At 40.2% G+C, this 20,643-nt stretch overlaps 1 protein-coding gene across 2 annotated transcripts in view; it reads left to right on the forward strand.

The window, feature by feature from the left end:
* Positions 1 to 20,643, forward strand: part of LOC146499025 (adenylate cyclase type 1-like) — a 64,030-nt gene that overhangs the window by 2,414 nt on the left and 40,973 nt on the right. For both annotated transcript variants that reach the window (XM_085137661.1, XM_085137659.1), the window contains exons 2-5: positions 32 to 181; positions 4,762 to 4,880; positions 9,630 to 9,741; positions 19,481 to 19,608. In XM_085137661.1, coding sequence (XP_084993787.1) covers positions 32 to 181; positions 4,762 to 4,880; positions 9,630 to 9,741; positions 19,481 to 19,608 — 509 coding nt within the window. The remainder of the gene's footprint in view (positions 1 to 31; positions 182 to 4,761; positions 4,881 to 9,629; positions 9,742 to 19,480; positions 19,609 to 20,643) is intronic.

Below are 20,643 nucleotides of genomic sequence, written 5' to 3' on the forward strand. Positions count from 1 at the left end.
TTGTTTGGCATGTCTGTTCTTGTCTGTGCAGCTGGTGGCCAACGCCGTGCTCTTTACCAGTGTCAACTTGTCAGGCGTGTTTGTGAGGATTTTCACTGAACGCACCCAGAGGAAAGTTTTCCTGCAGGCCCGCAATTGCATCGAGGAGCGGCTGAGGCTGGAGGACGAAAACGAGAAGCAGGTGAGGCGGCACACACGGACGCACCGGTGGGCAGAAAACAGCGGCCACACGTTTTAGCTCATCTTGCAGCACGTATGTTCATAAAAACCTTTGCAGTCTTTGAAGAGCTTTTTGTTGTTTTTTTTTTTTTTTCTTTTTTTCATGAAGGTTTCAGGTGCCAATGTATTCTCACAGCCTTCCCACGGGCACGCAGTAACTATGACAGCAGCTATTTAAGGAAAGAACAATTACTGTGGCACATGCACCAGCGCCACCATCCACCCCCTCTGCATACACCTACATGGATTTAACTGTGGAACCATCAGGCAACTTTAACACACCAGAAACACTCTCTTTTGCACAGCACCCTCCCCACCCATCATGGGCATGAAACCCACTGATTTATAGTATTGATTGTCTCGTGTACAGTACAAAATATGCCCGAATATGAATCTCACCTTTGCTATAGCAAACATTTGCAAGTGCACGTGCACACTTAGCACCTGTGCTTTGTAGATTAGGTGATGTGTGTTTTCCTCAGCAGTAACAGCCTCCCTTCTGACAGGTAATTACACAAACAGATTGCTTTCATGGCCTTCCTACTCCAATAAAGGTCACGCTTTATCTGACTGAGAGAAAGATGTGCAGAACCCTGATTCGGATCTATCAACAGACAGCAACCAGGCTTCTGCTGATGTGCTCATGAGCAAAACATCTCAGGCTTGAATATCTCCCATCACGTGGGTCAAATGAGCGTTTGCTTTCAGGTGGTTCTACGAGTTGCACTGACTCTTGAACATGTGTGGACTACACACTGCACTTCTTGTGCGGTGAATTGATTTCCCCGTTCAATAGTGAAGCTTCCTCTTCCTTCCCACAAGCCGGGAGAGGCAGAATATTTAATTTGCCAGTGACTGCAACAAAGCAGTCCTGACACAAGGTCCACTCGTGAGAATTGTCTGAAGCTTTCTGCTCTATCCCGCAGCCTTCATCAGTCTTCATGAGTGGGCTCAGTTGTCAAGGAGATGGATCTGTTGTAGGAACCCAATATCTGTTAAGCTCCAATGAACTCCAATGCGTTTCAGTGCTCAATGGATCCATTGAGCACTGAAACGCATTGGAGTTCATTTTTGACTTTGGAAATTGTCAGGTAATGACAGATTAGACCATCATCATTATTATTATATTTACTGTACACTCCATGATATCAGTGAAAATTCTATCATCAGATGAAAATGGTGAGACATTGATGGGCCACGAAAAAACAAAACAAAAACAAAACAAGCAAACAATAAAACAAAAAACTTATAAAAAAAAAAGTAATTTGAGTTGGGATGAGCACCAACCTCGAGTGTGAGAAAGTGAGAAACTGCAGTTCCTGGCATGACCACTTGGGGCTGATTCTAAAAGAAGGTCAATCACAATAGATTCCCATTTTAAAACTGCTGAATTTAAAAGCATTCATAATAACTGTACAGAGGCTTTCTTTGTCAGAAATCCATCTGGATTCTGGTAAGAATTATTGGTGTGGCTGCTTTAATTGACAGGTAAACTGCAAACCATAGCTGTCTGTTAGGCTTCATCACTGCTAATCCACTCCGTGAAGTGGACCTCTGTGCTGTGTTTGTGATGCTCCTGCTTTTAGGAGCATTTTAAATCAAAGTGTCTGATAAATAATATTGACTTTCATGTCATACAGACCATAGAAAAAGTGTTTGCTTCAGTTTTGAATGACATTTAAGGATTTTATGTTATTTAGCACTAATTAAAAGATATAGAATGTGTGTCTGAGCATTGCACGTCTACAGTCTATGAATACAGCTTTCTAACCAGGCTTGCTTGCATGAGCTGATGGCTTACTGTAGCAAGTCATGTCAACATCAAGTCTTGAAACTGCAGAGTGACGAATGCCTATTAATGAACACCATACTAATAGCTTTTTCTAATCGGAAGACTTTGAAATATTTGGTTCAGTGTTTTTGGTGTCAAAAATATTTAGTTTTTTTAAACCCAGAAGTGATCCTAATACACAAGTGTCGAACTTCAGGCCTCGAGGGCCGGTGTCCTGCAGTATTTAGATGTGTCCTTGATCCAACACAGCTGATTTAAATGGCTAAATTACCTCCTCAACATGTCTTGCAGTTCAGCAGAGGCCTGGTAATGAACTACTCATTTGATTCAGGTGTGTTGACCCAGGGTGATATCAAAAACCTGCAGGACACCGGCCCTCGAGGCCTGGAGTTCGACACCCCTGTCCTAATGTGATGATAAGGTAGATTTCTTGAATTATCAGGTAATGCTGAAAAAGCTTGGTTAGATAGGTGGTGACATACTACACCTGTTAATTATTGTAAAGAAACACAAAAATATCACACTGTAAATTCACTCAAAACTCAGGTTAGAATACAGCAAGCAGACCTTGATGTAGCTGAGATGGCACCCTGGCAGTCAGCAGCCGGCTTTCGGTCAAAGCCATCGCACTACAAACAATATGAGGTTTTTAGCCTTAATTGAACTTGAATGGTTTTAAAAAGTGTTTTAAAAAAGAAAAAAAGAAATCCACACAGTTGTCATGAAAGGAAAAATCAGATATAGACTACAAAAGTTTCTTGTACATTCTTTATTGATATTTTCACTTTCACCTTTACTTTTTAAGCTCTGGAAGTTTATGCATGCTAGATTCTGGTTTGAGAAAAAAAAAAAGCCCAGAAAAGTTAACTTTGTTTTTGAACAATGTAAAAGTAAAATTTGCATTGAAATATTTCTAATAAGCCAATAACTGTTGTACTTCTTTCTGGCATTTCAAGGGAAATTATAAGTCAACTCCATCATTGCATCCACATTGGAATCTAACAGGTGTCTTCCAGAGAAGTGGAAGACATTAATAAATTATTATTTATTTAATCAATCAAATCAATTATTGTGTTACACATAAGTCAAATACATTAACAAAGCACGGAACAAAAAACGATTCAGACTGTTGTCATCATGATTTGCGCACCTTGCGCACATGTAGAACAGGAAAGATGCGTGCACACACAAACACAGTGACAGACTCACACTCAGTCTCCATAATGGAGAATGATGGCTGTTTTTAAAAGCTGCTCTCCAGTATCTCTTTGTGTTATTCTCAGGTGAGGAGCAGTGATGTGAATGGAAGTATTATGTGAAAAAGAGTTGGAGGGAGACACGGGAGAGCCCTGGCTGCTTTTATAATCCTGCCACTCAACAGCTATTCACCATAGCTGCCTGATGATTCATTGTGCATTTACAACCGCTTGACATCCTGCTAGAGTTTCAAGCATACTTCATGCTGCTGCAACTGAGACTATTCACACAAACAAAAACAAATATGCTTCTAGGTGTAAATGCCACTTTATGCCTGTGCTGAAAGGATGTTGTTGATGAAGTCATTAAATTAGCTTTCAAATGTTCTCTGGGCTGCATTCTAGACATACATGGGCATGCATATCTAGAAAGTATTGTACAATGGGAGAATTAGACAGAGAATTGGATGAAACTACCATACCATACTTTTCAGATCTTTTTCAACCATGAATGAATTCATAGAAGAATACTGGAAAAATAGTCATCCATAATAACCAAAAATATTTCATTTATGAAAGTCAGAAAATGAAACACGTAATAAGCAATGTTTGGGATTCTAACGGTATTGCAGCAAGTGCTGTTGCAAAGATACTACTTCACCAAACCAGGAAGGAAGGTTTTGTTACTTCCTTTGTTATGTTTATTACCAGTTGGGTGTCTGTTTTAGAGCCCCTTGAATCTCAAAGTGTTCTCTGCTGTGTAAATGCTTTTTCTATATTAAGTCTTGCTTAGTCCCATTTTCTGTCAATCTCAGAAACTGCTACTATCTGCCACGACAAATAACTACTTTAGCTTAGGTGGATAAGCTAGCTACTAGGCTAACATCTATGATTTTTAGACCCTTTTAGGCCTTAGCTGTGGGCTAATTAAGTGGCTAAGTGACTTGCTTAGCCAATAAGCTAGTGGCTAACCTAGGCACTCAGCCACCTAGTGCATACCAGGTTTGGCTGCACTGTAAAAGTAACCTGTCAGCAAGGCTACTTTTTGGACATACATTAAATCTGATATGTGCATGGGAAAATTTGAGTCTGGTGAAATAGTGGTGGCAGTACTCAAAGAAAGATTTATTAAGGTTTTTCAGTCACATGACCACTAAACACGTGATGATAACTTGTCTGCCATTTTGCACATGTGACAATGTGGAGTCAAGTGAATTAGGCACACAGAAAAGTCTGTTACCACCTGGTAACTATTGGTAATGAGGGAAAAACCTTTAGCAAAAAAAAGTTTTTGCTAAAGGTTGATGGAAGCTGGTGTGTAACTGATTGCTAAACTGCCATTCATGCAAGCCTAGAGATTGGTCGCTGATCCTTTGGCAGCTGCTGCATTCTTGGGAAAATGTGTATTCCCTGATTGGTTGCCAAAAAGCCTCCTTATGATTGTTTTTTTCGCTCGCAGATATCTGCAACTGCAATACAAAATGACTTATTATGCTTGAATAAAAAAAATACACTTTATATCCTTCTCTCCTCTTTTAACCCTTTCTTCTTCAGGAGCGTCTACTAATGAGCCTACTGCCCAGGAATGTTGCCATGGAGATGAAGGAGGACTTCCTCAAGCCGCCTGAGAGGATCTTTCATAAGATCTACATCCAACGTCATGACAATGTCAGGTATGGGGGTGTCATGACAACTGTGGACCACAGACGTGTGCGGAGCGACTGGAGTGTTTTGATCCAGGTGTCACTGGTTGTGACGTCAAGGTCAAGAATAGAAGCAGAGCAATTAAGATTAGCCATTAACGCAGATGCAATCAGGCAGCATAAAGGTTACAGGGGGCAATGGGCCAGAGTGCTGTTGCCACCATAAACAGATTAAAAAGAATTGTCTTTCCTGCCTCACATACATTTTGCAGACGCAAAAAATGGTTTTAAAAACAGATATTTTCGATACTTTAAACATTAGGTGTAACAGATTAAAACCTGAGCTTTTTTTATTAGAAGCCCTGATGAGATCATTTGATGAAAGGCACATACTGGAACATCTTTATGACTCTAAATCAAAAGTTCCATTAACAGTTAGACACAAGTTTATTTACAGTCATGTAAAAAAGGAAGTTTTCACAGGATTTTTATACAGTCCTGTGAAAAACTAAGCACACCCCATGATTTAGTAGCTTGTAGAACCATCTTTAGCAGCAATAACTTGAATAACTTGATCTTTTACTGTATGACTTCATCAATCTCTCACATTGTTTTGTTCCTCACAACATTATTTCAGGTCACAGAGGTTTAGAGGCATTTGTTTATGTGCACCTCTCCTAATGTCCAGCTACAGAATTTCAGTCAGGTTGACGTCTGGACTTTGACTGAGCCATTGCAAAACCTTGATTATTTTCTTTTTCAGTCTTTTGCTGCATTAGTCAATTTTAGCCAGGCTTTAGCTGTCAGACAGATGGCTTGTCTTGGTCCTGTAGTTGCAAAAAAGGCCAAATCACCACCTCTCCTCACCACCATGTTTTAAAATTGGTACTTTGGTCTCATTTTGTTGTTTTGTTCTTGTTCTCCTACAACATTAAATATGCTAAATGAGCGTGTAGAGTCGGACATATAGTGCATATTTTGCATTTTCTCTAAACTATGCACAGTCTGATGTCGGGTTGAATTTGCTGGGATTTCCACTTTTGTTTGTGGCATTGTATTTACACCCACCTGAATGCTACAGCAAATGAACAACCCCCCTGGTTTTATAGAAGTGGCACACAACACTTGACTGCTACTTACCCTCTTAATTCCTGGCAGTAAAAATGCACTCAGTTTTTCACAGGTCTGGTTAGAATCCTGTGGAAATGTCCTTTTCACATGACTGTGGCTTGTTAAATTGCAATTTCAACACAGAAAAGTTTGAGAAAGCAGACTTGGTCAAACTTAAAATTAAGTGATCAAACAGAGTATCTCCAGCTCCCATCGCATTTTTGTTGCTTATTTGTAGCTCATTTTCGAGCTGTTTAGTTTCACACTCACTGGTTTCATGGGATCATTTTCAGCATCAGCAAGCAGCTGTTTCATTTGTAAAGGAGCCCTAAAATCTACTGTTTCAATGGGAAAATACTGTTAGCAGCTATCTGTCGAACACAGCGGTCCCATCGAGCAACTAAAAGAGCTAGATGCTAGAGTGAGGTAATGATTAAGTTTGCACCCTATCGCACCAAAGGAGACAAAATGACAGATGAAATACCTTAGTTTCAAAATTCACTAACAAAAGGTGTTGCAATTAAGAGGCAGTAGATCTCCAGTGCAAGAATTTGTCTTATACAAACAGTGTTAAAACTCAAGCAAGATAATAACGGGCATGACTGTAAAATGGATAAAGAACAAAACAGACAAAGTTAAACATAATGGTGAGTGTGCATCAGCAGTATAGAAGTTTTCTATTGTGTTCTTTGTAGTAGTAACCCTTGCAAGCTTGAGCTAAAAAACGTCCAGTAACCACGTATGCTTTGTGTTCGTAATGCAGGCAAGTACCATAGATATGGGCTAGCAACTAGCTGTGCCAGTTGTAATTGTCCATGTTCTACAAGTCCAGAACAAAACACTTTCTTCCTGTATTTACTTTTGTTGCTTCTGCCCCGGACATATCTGTCCAATGAGCAGACTTAACACTCTCACGTGGTTTGTAGGGAATCATTTTGATTTGCCTGGAGTTCACTTGGATTTTTCTCTGTGTGAAAACAAACAAACTGATCAATTGGTCTGGATCAAAGTAAGTGAAGTATAGGTGTGAAAATGCCCTAAGGAATGGTTCAGCTTCACCTGATCCAGTCCAAACTATAAGCATTCAAACATCTGGAAAAATTTTTTTTTTTTTTTAAACTTTATCTGAGACATATAGTAAGTTAATTAAAAATATCTTTTGGGCTTATTGACTGTTGGCTGTGCAGAAAAAACAATAATCTGAGCAGAGTTTGGTTTGAACATTTTGTAATTTACATCATTAATAAGTAATCTACTCATCAAGCAGCTAATATTTACAGGTGAATTTTTAAAGCTATTGGATGGGCCAGCTCTAATGCGCTTGTAATGAAAAATGTGTGTGAGAACTTGGCTTGACTTTGAGCTGATTACATTCCAACGAGGCAGTAAAAAGAATAGGAGAGCTGTATTAGTGCTGCTGAGGGTAGGAGTCGAGGACTAGGTAGCATATCAACAGCACTCCTGTCAAGAGACAATCCTCCCCACTCTCTTCTTGCTCATACTGTCTGCCTGTCTGTCTGCTCGGCTCCCACACTCACTCACATCTCAGGAACATTGCCGCCTGTTCACCAGCCTCTACTGGCACTCAGCCAAACATCATGGGGCTGTGCTCAGCGAGCATGCTCCCGCTCGTCTCTGGGGAGCTGCTGGAAACACATACACACATAAACACACGGCAGTAAAAAAAAACCAAAAAAACCAAAACACCTCCATGTTCCAGAGCAGAGACATACAGCCCCCCAGATTTGGTCCACCTTTTGATGTGACCCTGAGAACGTTTGATCATACACCTATTTAGCTCCGGCACCACTGCCACCTTCTCCTCTCTACCCCACTGCCCCCAACACACATCAGCACGATCTGCAGCACAGCACCATTCAAAGATAAATGGCACAACGGAGCGCTTCTGTCGAGCGGCAGTCGTGATCCGAGCTTTGCATACATCAGACTCCTCAAGAACTATAGTGTACTGCCAAAAAAAGAGTGCAGCTACTCAGTCACGATGCAGAAAATAGGCCTTCCTCATGCTATCGAGCTTTCACTCATTTTAGTGACTGAGGGGAATGTGTGTGCGCCTGTGTAACAAAAAACATTTTGTCATCGTGTAATTGGTCTGGTGTGTAGTCTTATTTGTTCTGTGACTATTTTTGTAGCCGTTTGACAACATTTGAGAAAACACAGAAACTACAGCACTGGTCATTTGTTTATATAAAATGGATCATTTGTGGTCCATTTTATCCCTAGTGGTCAGGTTTGGTGTTCCTCTTCACTGAACCTCCCCTCCCTCATCCAGAACATTGCTTAGCAACTACAGTCAGTCAAGGTTTACCGACAGGTTGAACAGGAATGTCCAAGATTACTAACATGAATGGCCTGGTTCTTCCAGAGATCTCTTCCTGTTTGAACCAAGTTCTTTTTCCCCACTTTTGCCAAGCGCCTGCTCATTAGGGTTTTCTCTCTAATATTGCATTCTTCACCTTCCAATATAAAGCACTGTGAGATGACATGGTTTACACTAAGATTATTGACTCTGCTTTATTTATTTCATCTGGGAAGGTTTGATTTCCAGCAAATCTAGCAAAAAGTAACGAGACAGACAGTGCAATGATGTAGTGCTGAAAACAAATTAGTTCTGACTAGGAAAAACTGTGAAAATTGTCAACTTGAATTTGCTGTACCAGGGATTAGTGCTGTCACTGACATTATACAGAGCCAGGAGTGAAAACAGGGGACCTCATTATTTGAAGTTTGACATGTTTCATATGACAATGCAGGAACAGTAAATGTATGATAGAAATTAAGACTAATCTTACAGGTCTCCTTAGAAATTAGTCAACAGAAGCATTTGAAAAAGAAAAAAACTATTTTAATCAACTCTTGCAGCTAAAATTAGCTCAGTCTGCTAAATGATATGCAAGCTGCTGTTGTTTGACTGTAAACGAGAAGCCTGATTATGCCTACCTCTGTCTTAAATCCAACTACAATCTGCCACTGTAAAAGCTATCACAAAAGAATAGAAGGCCTATCAGATGTAGCATAATATCCTTATTACTACTTAAAAACCTCACAGGCTGGAGGTTATGGGGAAAACATGTCATTATTTCTCAAGAGGTATCTATAAAAGTAAACCTAGGCCATTATGATCAGCTCCACACAGCACACGCCGGCTCTGATCTCTATACTCCACCGAGAGCAGTGATTTTTCCACTGAGTCAATAAGATCCATAACACCTTGTTTTGCTGCCATCTGGCCTGCCTCTGAGCAAATGAATGAGGGGCTAAGTAGCTTTCAACACCTTCCTCCACCCCACTTCAGCAGCTAGCCAGAAGCAGGCAATTTAGCTCCGTAATTGATTTAGTGTTTGGCCTAAAAGATGCTTTCACTTATCAGACATTGGATTATAGTATTTGCTGTTTGCTCACTATTAGTCAATTTGTCGCTCCTGTGTGATCTGTTGGTATTGTTTTGTTAAAGAAAAACATTGCTCTGTACAGTTAACATATCCCATCCTTGCTTGTTGAGTGTATTTTTTTTTACTGAATTGAGAACCACAACATGTTTGGTTGATGGTGAACAGGAGGGAGAGCAGGAGGAATCAAAATCAGCTGTCATCGTGAACTGAGCGCTTCACTTTAGATTAAAATCTCTTTTTCATTCTGTCTCGCCAGCATCCTGTTTGCAGACATTGTGGGTTTCACCAGCTTGGCTTCTCAGTGTACAGCTCAGGAACTGGTCAAGCTGCTCAATGAACTCTTTGGGAAGTTTGATGAACTGGCTACAGTAAGTCCTCTTCCTTTCCTCTCTGGCTACTATCTATACTTAATTAATAGCAAAGACCATTAAAATTACATTAAGCCTGTGTAAAGGATGGAATTGTGATTTAACACAGGTGTTATTCTAGAAGGGAAACCCTCCTCAAAAACAGACGGAGCAGTGGAGCAGCCAAGGGAATGCGCTGAATTAAAAACTGTATCACTAAGATATAATTTATTATACAAAACAGTTAAAAATGCAAAAGCAATTAAAACAACCCTGGCCAGGGAAAACTCACAATAAAAATCAATAAAACAAAAACATTAAAAGTCCAGTGGTGTCCGCCACGGCGTAAAAGTCACTAAAAGTTAAAAATCCAGCCAATCAGAGCAGAAGGGAAAACCCGGCATTGTCCTCGCCGTCCTATCAGTGTTTCCGCTCCGGGGTGCTGGAAGAGAGGGGCAGCGACAGTCACTATTCTTATTAGTGGCTACGGTTATTATAGTTGGATAAGTCGCGAGACTTACCCCGGATGGGCAGAGCTCTTAACTCTGCCCGCCGCTTTCCTGTATCCAATGAATACCATAAAAACATTCAATAAAACCCATAAAAATAAAACACTGTACAATATTAAAATATTAAAAAAGTAAAACACAGCAAAACATGCACAATAAAAAACCCTAGGTAACTTGTCCCTTTCCACCCCGTGACACCTGTTCTCAAGATACAAGAGCAGTTAATTGAGATTAAATACCAATTGCTGGCTGTAAATTCTCCCATATTCTCAGAATTCCACTTTGTCAGATTCAAATGTCCAAGTTTCACTAATATGGTAGCCACTTGTTGATATTGGTGTGTCACTGAAGATAGATCATCAAATAGCCACCTATTTACACAGCTAGCAAAAGAGGTGCTAGAAATGCATTTGATCTTATTAACTGAAAACTGTAACTCAGTTACCCTGAGCACTTACACATTATGCAGTAAAAAGTCATTACAATACCTAGCAGTGAAAGCAACAGCAGTTTAACAAGCAGCAAGGAGCACAATTGGAAGGGATTTATGGATAACTATTTTATTCTTTCATGTGCACTCAGCATTATAGAAAACCCAACCCCTAAAAGCACCAAGATGAAAAATCCCCCACGAAAAATAAATTAAATGCTTTACTCAAAAAGCTAAAGGAACACTCACTGGGGGAAAAAACACATGCTGGATATCTAATCCATGTAGACTGGATCCAGACGTACCCGGGTATTTTTGAAAACGCAGATTTTCTATGCGTTTGCACCTTTCGTCCACACGTAAACGGCGTTTTCGGTCACTGAAAACGGAGAATTTTAAAAACTCCGGCCAGGGTGGATATTTTTGAAAACTCAGTTTTTGCATTTACGTGTGGATGAGAAAAACAGAGAAAACGCAGAAAACGCAGCGTCAAAGGTGTGCGCATTTTTTGACGTCACAATGTGTGCCACGTTATTGTTTCGGTGAAATGAATTTCTACAATACTGTTACTGTTAATTGTACTCTCTGCAGTGTTTAAATGCTTACATACACACACACAGTTACTGTCCCTCCACACATACGACTCGGTTCTGCTTCTATGCCCCAGCTTTGTTTACTATTTCCCACCGAGGCTTCTAGACTTCTGATTGGCCAACATTTCTGCATGGTTAGGAATATATCGCCACCTGTTGCTTTGTCATGTTCCTAGCAGCGTGTTCCTTCATTTCTGCCTTTACGTGTGGATTATTTTTTAAAACAAAAACGGAAAATCTCCATTTTCAAAAATACCCGTGTACGTGTGGACGTAGCCTAAGTAATGTGTTAGGTTTAAAAGGATGGAAATAATAATTGAATAATTCATCATTTTGATTATCAATCTGCAGAGGGCTGAATTCAAAGACACCAGTGATGGACCAAAACATAATGTCCCAGAGATGTTCAATTGGTTTCATTGCCATGCACCATGAGGAACCCAGGACCCACTGCAGCAGTGTGAGGTCTGAAACCGGGTCCAAGGTATCATCCTGATACCTAATGTCAGTCAGGGTGCTGTTACCTAGCATGTTTGAGGTCTGTTGTTAGTCTTCTCAGCCCATCACTTACCCACCACCATAGCGGTCATACTGAATGATGGTACAGACAGCTTAATGTTTTCCATGGCTTCTCCAGACTCCTTCACATCTGTCCATATGTGCTCAGGGTGAACTGATCTTCCTGTCTTTAGCCCCAAACATTTGCAGTAGATGAGCCTGTTTCTGCTGGAGGTTCCCTTCTGTTAAAAGCGAGTTTTTCCTTCCCACAGTTGCCAAGTGGGTCGTCTGATTGTTGAGGTTTTCTCTCTGTTATTGTAGGGTCTTTACCTTACAATATTAAGCACCTTTAGGCGACTGTTGTTTTTATTTGGTGCTATGCAAATGTAAATTTGAATTGAATGGAACTGAATTGAACCCTTGAAAAGCACACGGCATCGGTGGTGGATCTGCCAATTCTGGTATTCTATGATAAATGCTAATCAAGTTCCACTGTGCCGGGCTGTGAGCACAGGGCCCACTAGAGGATGTCAGGCCCTCAGGCCACCCTCAAAAGTCTATTTCTGATTGAAACCTTCACATTCAGGTAATAGCATGTATTGATGTGGTATCCTGGTGAAATTGGACTACATGTCCAACAATAATGATTTAAATTAATACCAAAACAGCTGAAACCGATTAACAACCCCTCTGCTACTTCACTGACCTGATCGATATCCCAGAGGTTTAACTGAATTGATGCTATACTCTGATTAAAGAGTGTCCGTTTGATATTTTTCAAGCAGTATATTAACGTATTTTTGAAGTTAGTGAAATTTGCTCAATTTTGTGGCCTTTTTCTTTTTCAACATGGTTACAAGAATTGCTGTAGGTAGAAACCAACTAAGGATTTTGTTGGGTGAGAACAGTCTGAAAGGTACTATAAACCGCTCCACAGTGGGAACAAATCTCAGGCCAGACTGTCTCCACAGCACAGAGAGTAAACTTATATCAAGCTTCTGTTTAGCTTCCAGTGATAGGGAGCTAGCCAAGCCCATGGAACATGTATTACTGGAACTAGTAACAATAATTTATTAATGGATGTAAGCTTGGGAGATAGTTGAGGAAGGAAACTCTAGTTGGACACACATACTACATGCTCCAGTCGCCTCATGTCACTTAGAAAATACATCCTTCCACTTTTGGTGGCCTATTTAAGCGGTAGGATTTCCCATCTCTCCTTCTGACATGCAAATACTGCTGCACTCTTAACTGCTTTTCGTCAACATCATCCACCTGCAGGCTCCGGGAGAGATATTTTACTCATTACTCCCTAATTTAATATATAGCTTATTCAGAGCATATTTCTGCTGCTTTAATACTTTATTCATTTCGATCACGAGTCGTTTGCATTAACACACAGTTGGTGACAGTGATGAGACTTACAAATAAACTAAAAATAGACCAAAAATGGTGATATGAAAGGCATTAGTGGTTTTATTATTTGTATATGTGGCAGAATCAGCATTCACATTCTCCCCACTTCAGATATTCATGTTGTTAGCCATTCATATCCTCGACAGCTTGCTGTCAAACTCTTCCACAAGAGTGCATCATCTCCCATTTGGCTGTTTGCAGTCTTCAGTGCAGAGAGAGCCAGTCGGTTAATTGGTTAAAAAATAATTAGGTGAATGATTGGCCTGACTTCTTGCTCTGGCTCATTCAGTCAGTATATACAGGGTGATGCTGGGATGTGTAGGTGATGCTGTTTTCTTATTGGTTATTCAGCAACATCAGCAACTCATTAAGGAGGATAACAAAAAAAAAGAGAAAAAAAAGTTTTGAAGGCATTTTTTTAGTCCATCACACAACTAAATGACACTTTGTAGCTAAGTGAGAGTTTGAGCATTGCACAGCCATTCATTCAATTGTTCTGTTATTCGAGTGTGCACTGACAATCAAGCTGAGCTACACTCCTGGCAGCGATCTTGGTGGTTTGCTGTATACAGGGCACATCTGTTAAATTGCTTTGGTCTTCCCACAGTTGTTGTACATATTTTAATGCCGGATCCACTTGAACTGCTGTTGTATACAGGGTGGGCCATATGGATACACCGTAATAACATGGGAATGGTTGGTGATATTAAAGTCCTGTTTGTGGCACATTAGTATATGTGAGGGGGCAAGCTCTTCAAGATGGGTGGTGACCATGGCGGCCATTTAGAAGTCGGCCATCTTGGATAAAACTTTTGTTTTTTCAATAGGAAGAGGGCCATGTGACACATCAAACTTATTGGTAATGTCACAAGAAAAATAATGGTGTGCTTGGTTTCAACATAACTTTATTCTTTCATGAGTTATTTACAAGTTTCTCTTTGTTCACAGCCATTGACATGTCGAAGAGGTTAACACATGAGGAGCGGATTGAAATTGTGTTGATATCTGGTATATACCACTGCGGATTCCTCCCACAGTCCAAAGACATATAATTAGTGGGATTAAGTCACCTGATGAGTCCAAATTAGCCATAGGTGTTAATGTAAGTGCGAATGGTTGTCTGTCTCTCTGTGTTAGCCTTGCCACAGACTGGGTGACCCTGGACAGTTCAGGCTCCAGCCTCCCTGTGACCCTGATAAGGATGAGCGGAAGAGGACGGATAGATGGATTTCCACTATAATCCGCTTTTTTTTTTTTTGGAAATAGTAGGAAAATGGGAAAGCGGTTTACAACTTTTGAGTAATGGAGACGTAGACTTACTCCATGGAAAAGGACAAGAATGTGTAAACTTCAGCCCAAACCAGCAACAGCTATCCACCGCTGGTAACATGACATCAGCTCTTTCCCAGCACCTGCAAAGAAAACATGTTAACAAAAAGTATATACAGTCAGGCTCGTAGCCTTCATTTCTATCTGTGTATTTTTCTGCAGTAGGATTGCTCTGTTTTTTGTGTCAAGCGCTCTTTCACCAGCTTTGGTGTTAGCTTATCGTTAACACTTAAGCTATGACAGCAGTCTTGGTCAAGTTCTTTGAAAATAGTAATTAGTTACTAATTACTGATTACTTCTCCAAGAAAGTAATCCTGTTACTTTATTGATTACTTATTTTCAAAAGTAATTAATTACTTTATTACTTAGCTACTTTTTAAAAACATGATACACAACCTGAATACATAAAGCAATAGACCTTTGCCAATTCTATTTTTTCTGCATAGCCATCATATAAAATTGAATCAAATGGAAAAGTCTCTTTTAAAAGCTTGTTTTATTAGTTTTAATCTTTTAACTTTATGCACATTGCATCAAGCAAAATTAAACAATATGCAACAGTCTTTGACTGGGAGAAATTTGTTTAACATTTAAACCTATTTTCTGTATATTCCAGCATAAAAAATAAAATAATGTTTTGTGTTTACACTCTTTCAAATAGATGCAAGTAAAATAGAAAAAAATAAATAAAATCAAGGACTCAGCAGCACTGAGTCCTGTCGCTCTTAAATCTATTTTCACCTGTTTAGCAGGAGTGGGGCGGGTGGAGGTTTGCCTGGTGCCACAGTGATCATGTCAGTGGGGGCATCCGGGGGTTTCTCTGTGAATTTCACATTCCTGTAGCAGCGTGCTGGTGCTTGCTCAGATTTGAAGGTTAATTTTTCGCTGTAGAAAGAAGTTTTCTTCCCATGCAGAATGTACAGCGGATGATAATGTTTTTGTCACTTTTTATGGACTAAAACTTAAGTAATTTAAGTACATCCAAGCTTTAAACGCTGCATGGTCATACTCTCTCCTGCACTCCATATTATTCATTATTGATCTATACATGTCTGTTGCTGCCATGGACGTCGCACGTGCTTACATCATTGTCATGAGACACTGACAAACAAAATCACATTTTAGTAATGCACTAATGCAGCGTGCTTACAGGAAAGTAATAGTAATCTAATTACTTTTTTGCAATAGTAATCCCTTACTTTACTCACTACTTTAAAAAAATTAAATGGATTACAGTAACTTGTCACTTTTAACGTGTTACTGCCCATCTCTGACTGACAAGAAAACTCTTGTGTACAATCATTAGGACAAGGACGTGTGTAGCCTAAACTTCATATTGTTAAGTAGTGTTAATTATCTTAGGCCATGTTCAATTCAATTCAATTCTATTTATACAGTCGCAGCTCTCATCTGATCTCGGAGCTGTGCGATTACAAATCAGGGCCGCATAAATGATACTAGGTGTTGTGACCGTAGTAGTCCATTTACCATATCTGTTGTCAGTGATGCCGTCTCACTGTACCATTAATTTTCTATATTACTAAAACTGAAATTGTAAAATATGTAAAACGATTTAATGGGAAACCTACAATTTCCTTATTAACTACATCAGCTGTAATAAACTGAGGCCTCTCATATGAACAGTCCTTTTTTTAGAATATTAATGCAGCATTACGTTTTACTTTATTGTCATAGAAAAACAGAAAGTTCACTGCTTACAGCATGAGCAAAAGTTCATTCTGCAGAGGTGGATTTGTCTCTTTAAAAATCAATAAAATGAGGAATCTGCATACAAATGTTGTGTTTGTAAGTCTATGTGGTTTTAGTTGCAGTGAGGCAAGTATACGGGATGGTGAAACTTGCAAAACAAAGTTGCTTTAAAAAAAAAGAAATAATGTCACTGAGCCATCACACTCACAGCCTACAGTGAGGGAGGAAGGCTGGCTGCAGCGAGTCCAAACAGTTGGTGAGCTCCTTTTTTCAGCATGTTGTTCCGAAGAAGCCTCCAAGAAAACAAAATGTATTATTTAGTCCTGGAGCTCATTTATTATGCCAAGTCATGTATTGATCCAAAAAGTGAAAGTAAAGCGGGAGAGGTTAACTGACATGTAGGAGGAGGAGGAGGAAGTCAAGAAAGAGAAGGAATTTGGAGGCTGAGAGAGGAAGAGATGACAGGATCGATTTCTAGACAGAGGGGAGATGAGCTGGGCTGAGGAGGAGGACTGTTAATGTGTGTGAGAAGATTCCTTCGCAACAATGTGAGAAACTTATAAAGTCATGAAGTAAATGATTACTTCAAGTTACTGCCTCAAAACATGGTTATACAAGCTACTCAATCAGAGGGTGTACTTTTTCAGAGGACTGCACAGAATCCTGTAAGAACTTTCTTTGTCACATGATTGTATATAGTCAATATATAACATTGTGAATGGATGTATTTGATCTATGATCTTTTCATTATACTAAACAAGGTGCTTTGGTCACTGCTCCTGTAACATTTGTTGTTAATATTCAGCACTTCTCTGGCCTCTGGTAGGTACAAAGAGGCTGTGGCCTTGAGAAAACAGACTGTACCATTAGAAGTCAGTCCTGTCCAAGATATTGCACTCACACTCAACTCTTTACCACATGCTTGACCTCTTCCATGAGGCCAAGAGACAGTTTACTCCTGCTTTCTACATGCAGACACGCACACAAGTCACATGATGGGCAGGATTATCCGTCATGAGCTCATTCTGCATCTCAGCAATCAGTCGTGGCTTAACATAGAGAGAGCGATAGACCGAGGGTGAAAAGAGCAAGATACGAGTTATGTGTCTTGCTAGCAGCGCTTTGAAACTCAGCAAGCCATTATATAGAAACCTTGTGATGAGGATATATTGGGTGCATGTGTGTGAGCATTTGTGGGTAGCTGCAGCTGTAACCTAATTGAGATTTATACCCCGTCGTGTTAGCCAGGGAGAAATTCTCTTTCAAACCAGCTCTGTCACAGCTGCTGAGCCTGTCTGGCTGCTGTATGCTACACAACACATTAGTTCCCTGCGGGCTCAACTTAAACTTAACCACAACAGACACATTCCTAACACTAACCTTCACCTAACCATAGTGAAGACAGCATCAAGCAAAACAGAGGCACAAAGTCTGCACTTGAATCAGGTAGCTTTATTCCTAAATGTGTCTCCCAAAGCAAACAGAGATACCTTTCTCTTGTGACATGGTTTGCTGTCAGCAGATAATTTCTGTTCACGGACACGGACGCACACACAGACACATGCACACTTCTCTCTCTACCGAGTGCCGGGATAATCATGCACGTTCTGAATTCTCATATCCTCCCACGCCAGAATCTTTCTGCTTCCGTGAGCAGAAAACCAGAGCACCCCATCTTCTTTCTTCTCATCTCTGCCTCTTACCCCGCAATTGTCATGAATCTTCTGTATATATGAATGTGTGTGTTTGTGTGTGTGCACATGTGTGCTTGTCAGTCAGAGGTTGCCTGCAGGCTAAGCTTTGTAGGGTCTTCCATTGCAATTTTCTGATGACTCTGTGTGATACAGTGCCAAAAGGAAACCCTGCGTGTGCCACTAAATCTTGTGCAGTACAGTACGTGTGCAAGTTACCATGCAGCTGTTTTTTTGCATTTTTTTTTTTGCAGGTATGTGTCTGAGTGGGGATTTGTGTGTCTGTAAAGGTGTCTGTGTACATTGGTGAGTGTGTGTGTGGCACCATTGCTGAGTTTGTGCACAATGTGCACTGTGACAAATAGCGGATCTGTCTGGAAATGTGGGGGCGGGATTCTACTTCAAGAGCATGTCGGAGCAATTAGAGTTGGCCTCAACTACAAATACACAAACAGTAGCACAAGCACACACATCTGATTAAAATGAATCAAAATGCAGCTGCAGCTTCCATACAGTTTCTGCAGAAGAAAGGGTTTAAAATAGCAATGGTCCTGTCATAATTAGCTATTTATGGGGCATTAAACTTTACAAAATCTGCGATCCAGATGGAAATAAAAGTTAGTCACACCAGCTCACGTCACAGAAACATTTGACCATGCTATCTAAGAACAATTAGGAGTCATGCTCCGTGTAGAGTAATAATGATAGAACCATCAAATAAGATGGCTACAGGTAAATGTATATCAGGGCAAGTACCAGTAGTTTACAAAATCAGGGACGTGCTAGGATTAAGCTGACCCCCCACAAGGGTTATCTACTTGTGATTTTCAATTGAGTTAAATTAAGAATTTCATTAGCTTATAGCTAATGTTAATGCTTTGACATTTAAAAAGAGAAAAAATGAAAACACAAATAAGTAAAACAGGATTAGAGAATAAGTTAAATAAAAAGAAAAGCTACTTTTAGCTACTCCTTTAGTGATCCCTTTATTATGAGTGAATAAAGGGATCACTCATTGTGGTGATCCCTTTATTCATAAGGGATCACCACAATGAGTAGCTCTGCATGTTTGATTGGGCAGCAGGATCTTTTGATAGTTAGGCAAATGTGTAAGCCACTACACTATGGAGGACCTGTTAGACAATAAGTTAAATATTTTGACTTACTAGTGCTTTACCAGTTTAGTTTACCTTGCTAACCTAGCAAGGTAGGCTAAACAGTTCAGTCCTATGTGTAAAACAATTGTTTTCTGTGCTCTTATGCTGGTATTAAACTTTCTCCTCATGCTGGAAAACGGTAAATAAACTCTCTGATATCTGTCTCTATCTCCCTCATATCTTTTCCAGTGTACAGAGCTGTAAAAACGCAGCTACGTTAATCATTATGTGCCACCACACAATTAAAGATTTGTGTTAAAACCAATGGGAATGGATGCATAGTATTACATTAATCCTGTCCAACACTTAATGACATTAAACCTGACAAAGATACATTTAAAGATATGTGTAGTATAAACTCAAAATAACTACATTTTTCTAATCTCCCTGACATTGCTCATCTTGCTTTTTCTCTTTGTGTCTGTAGGAGAATCACTGCAGGCGCATAAAGATACTGGGGGACTGTTACTACTGCGTGTCAGGACTGACCCAACCCAAGGCGGACCATGCCCACTGCTGTGTAGAAATGGGCCTGGATATGATTGATACCATTGCGTATGTCACACACTGACATGCAGGCAAAAATTTCTTTGTTATGATTGTTTTGGGGAAGGACCAGAAGTCAACAGTTACTCTACAATGTGTGATCATCCGAATTGTTTCATAAGAAGAAAACAATTTTATCCTTTTACGTTGCTTTCGGTGCATTGCTTCTATGACAACAGTTTCTAGGAAATCCGAGAAAACTGGGGCACTTCTTACCTGCTTCAACTGTAATATACATCGATCAGGGATAACATTAGGACCACTTGTCTAGTATTGCGTCGGTCCCCCTTTTGCTGCCAAAACACCTGTCACAAAGGTAACCTAGAAAACTGACCTTTGTAACATGTGATTGATATTGAGTGTGTATATATTCCAATCCAAACAATTTCTAACCACATAGATTTGGTTGACTTCCAAATCTAATCCCTCTACTTCTTTTTCGTTCATTTGGCACCTAAAAGACACTTGCTTGCACGTAGCCCTGGTTTCCACCCCTCTCCCTAAAAGCATGTAGACACCACGTACACAGAGAACCTTTGCCTCACTTTCCTGTGTGAACCTGCGCCTGTCATGTTCTTTGCCCCACCGCTCTGTCTGGGAGGATGGATGCCGCAGTGGGAGCCCTTTATCTCAAAGGACAGGTGCTGCCATGCACACGCATTCCTCAGTATGCGTGTGAGTGTAAGATGTCCCTTCTTCAACCTTATGGGCAAACCACATTTTCTTTTCTGCAATCCTGTAAACAGACACCCCCCCACACACGCAAATACACACTTTGTGAACCCTTTGCCATTCTCAATTTCCTTCCTCGTCTGTGACTGTCTCACATCTGAAGTGGGTAACCTCCCACAGGTTACTAGGTGATTTACCAGGGAGGAGAGGCTGTGGAAAAGTCCTGCTTTTTCGTCACTGCCCCACAGTACGACTCAGGGAAGGTGATCCACACATGCGCATTCATATTGTCAACACATACATGTGAACATAAACTTTTTTGAAGGCGCATTGAGTAGTTTGTGCTTTTTTTGGAACAAAGCTGAAATGTGT

The sequence above is a fragment of the Neolamprologus multifasciatus genome, chromosome 17 (assembly GCF_963576455.1).
Source record: "Neolamprologus multifasciatus chromosome 17, fNeoMul1.2, whole genome shotgun sequence".
NCBI lineage: Eukaryota > Metazoa > Chordata > Actinopteri > Cichliformes > Cichlidae > Neolamprologus > Neolamprologus multifasciatus.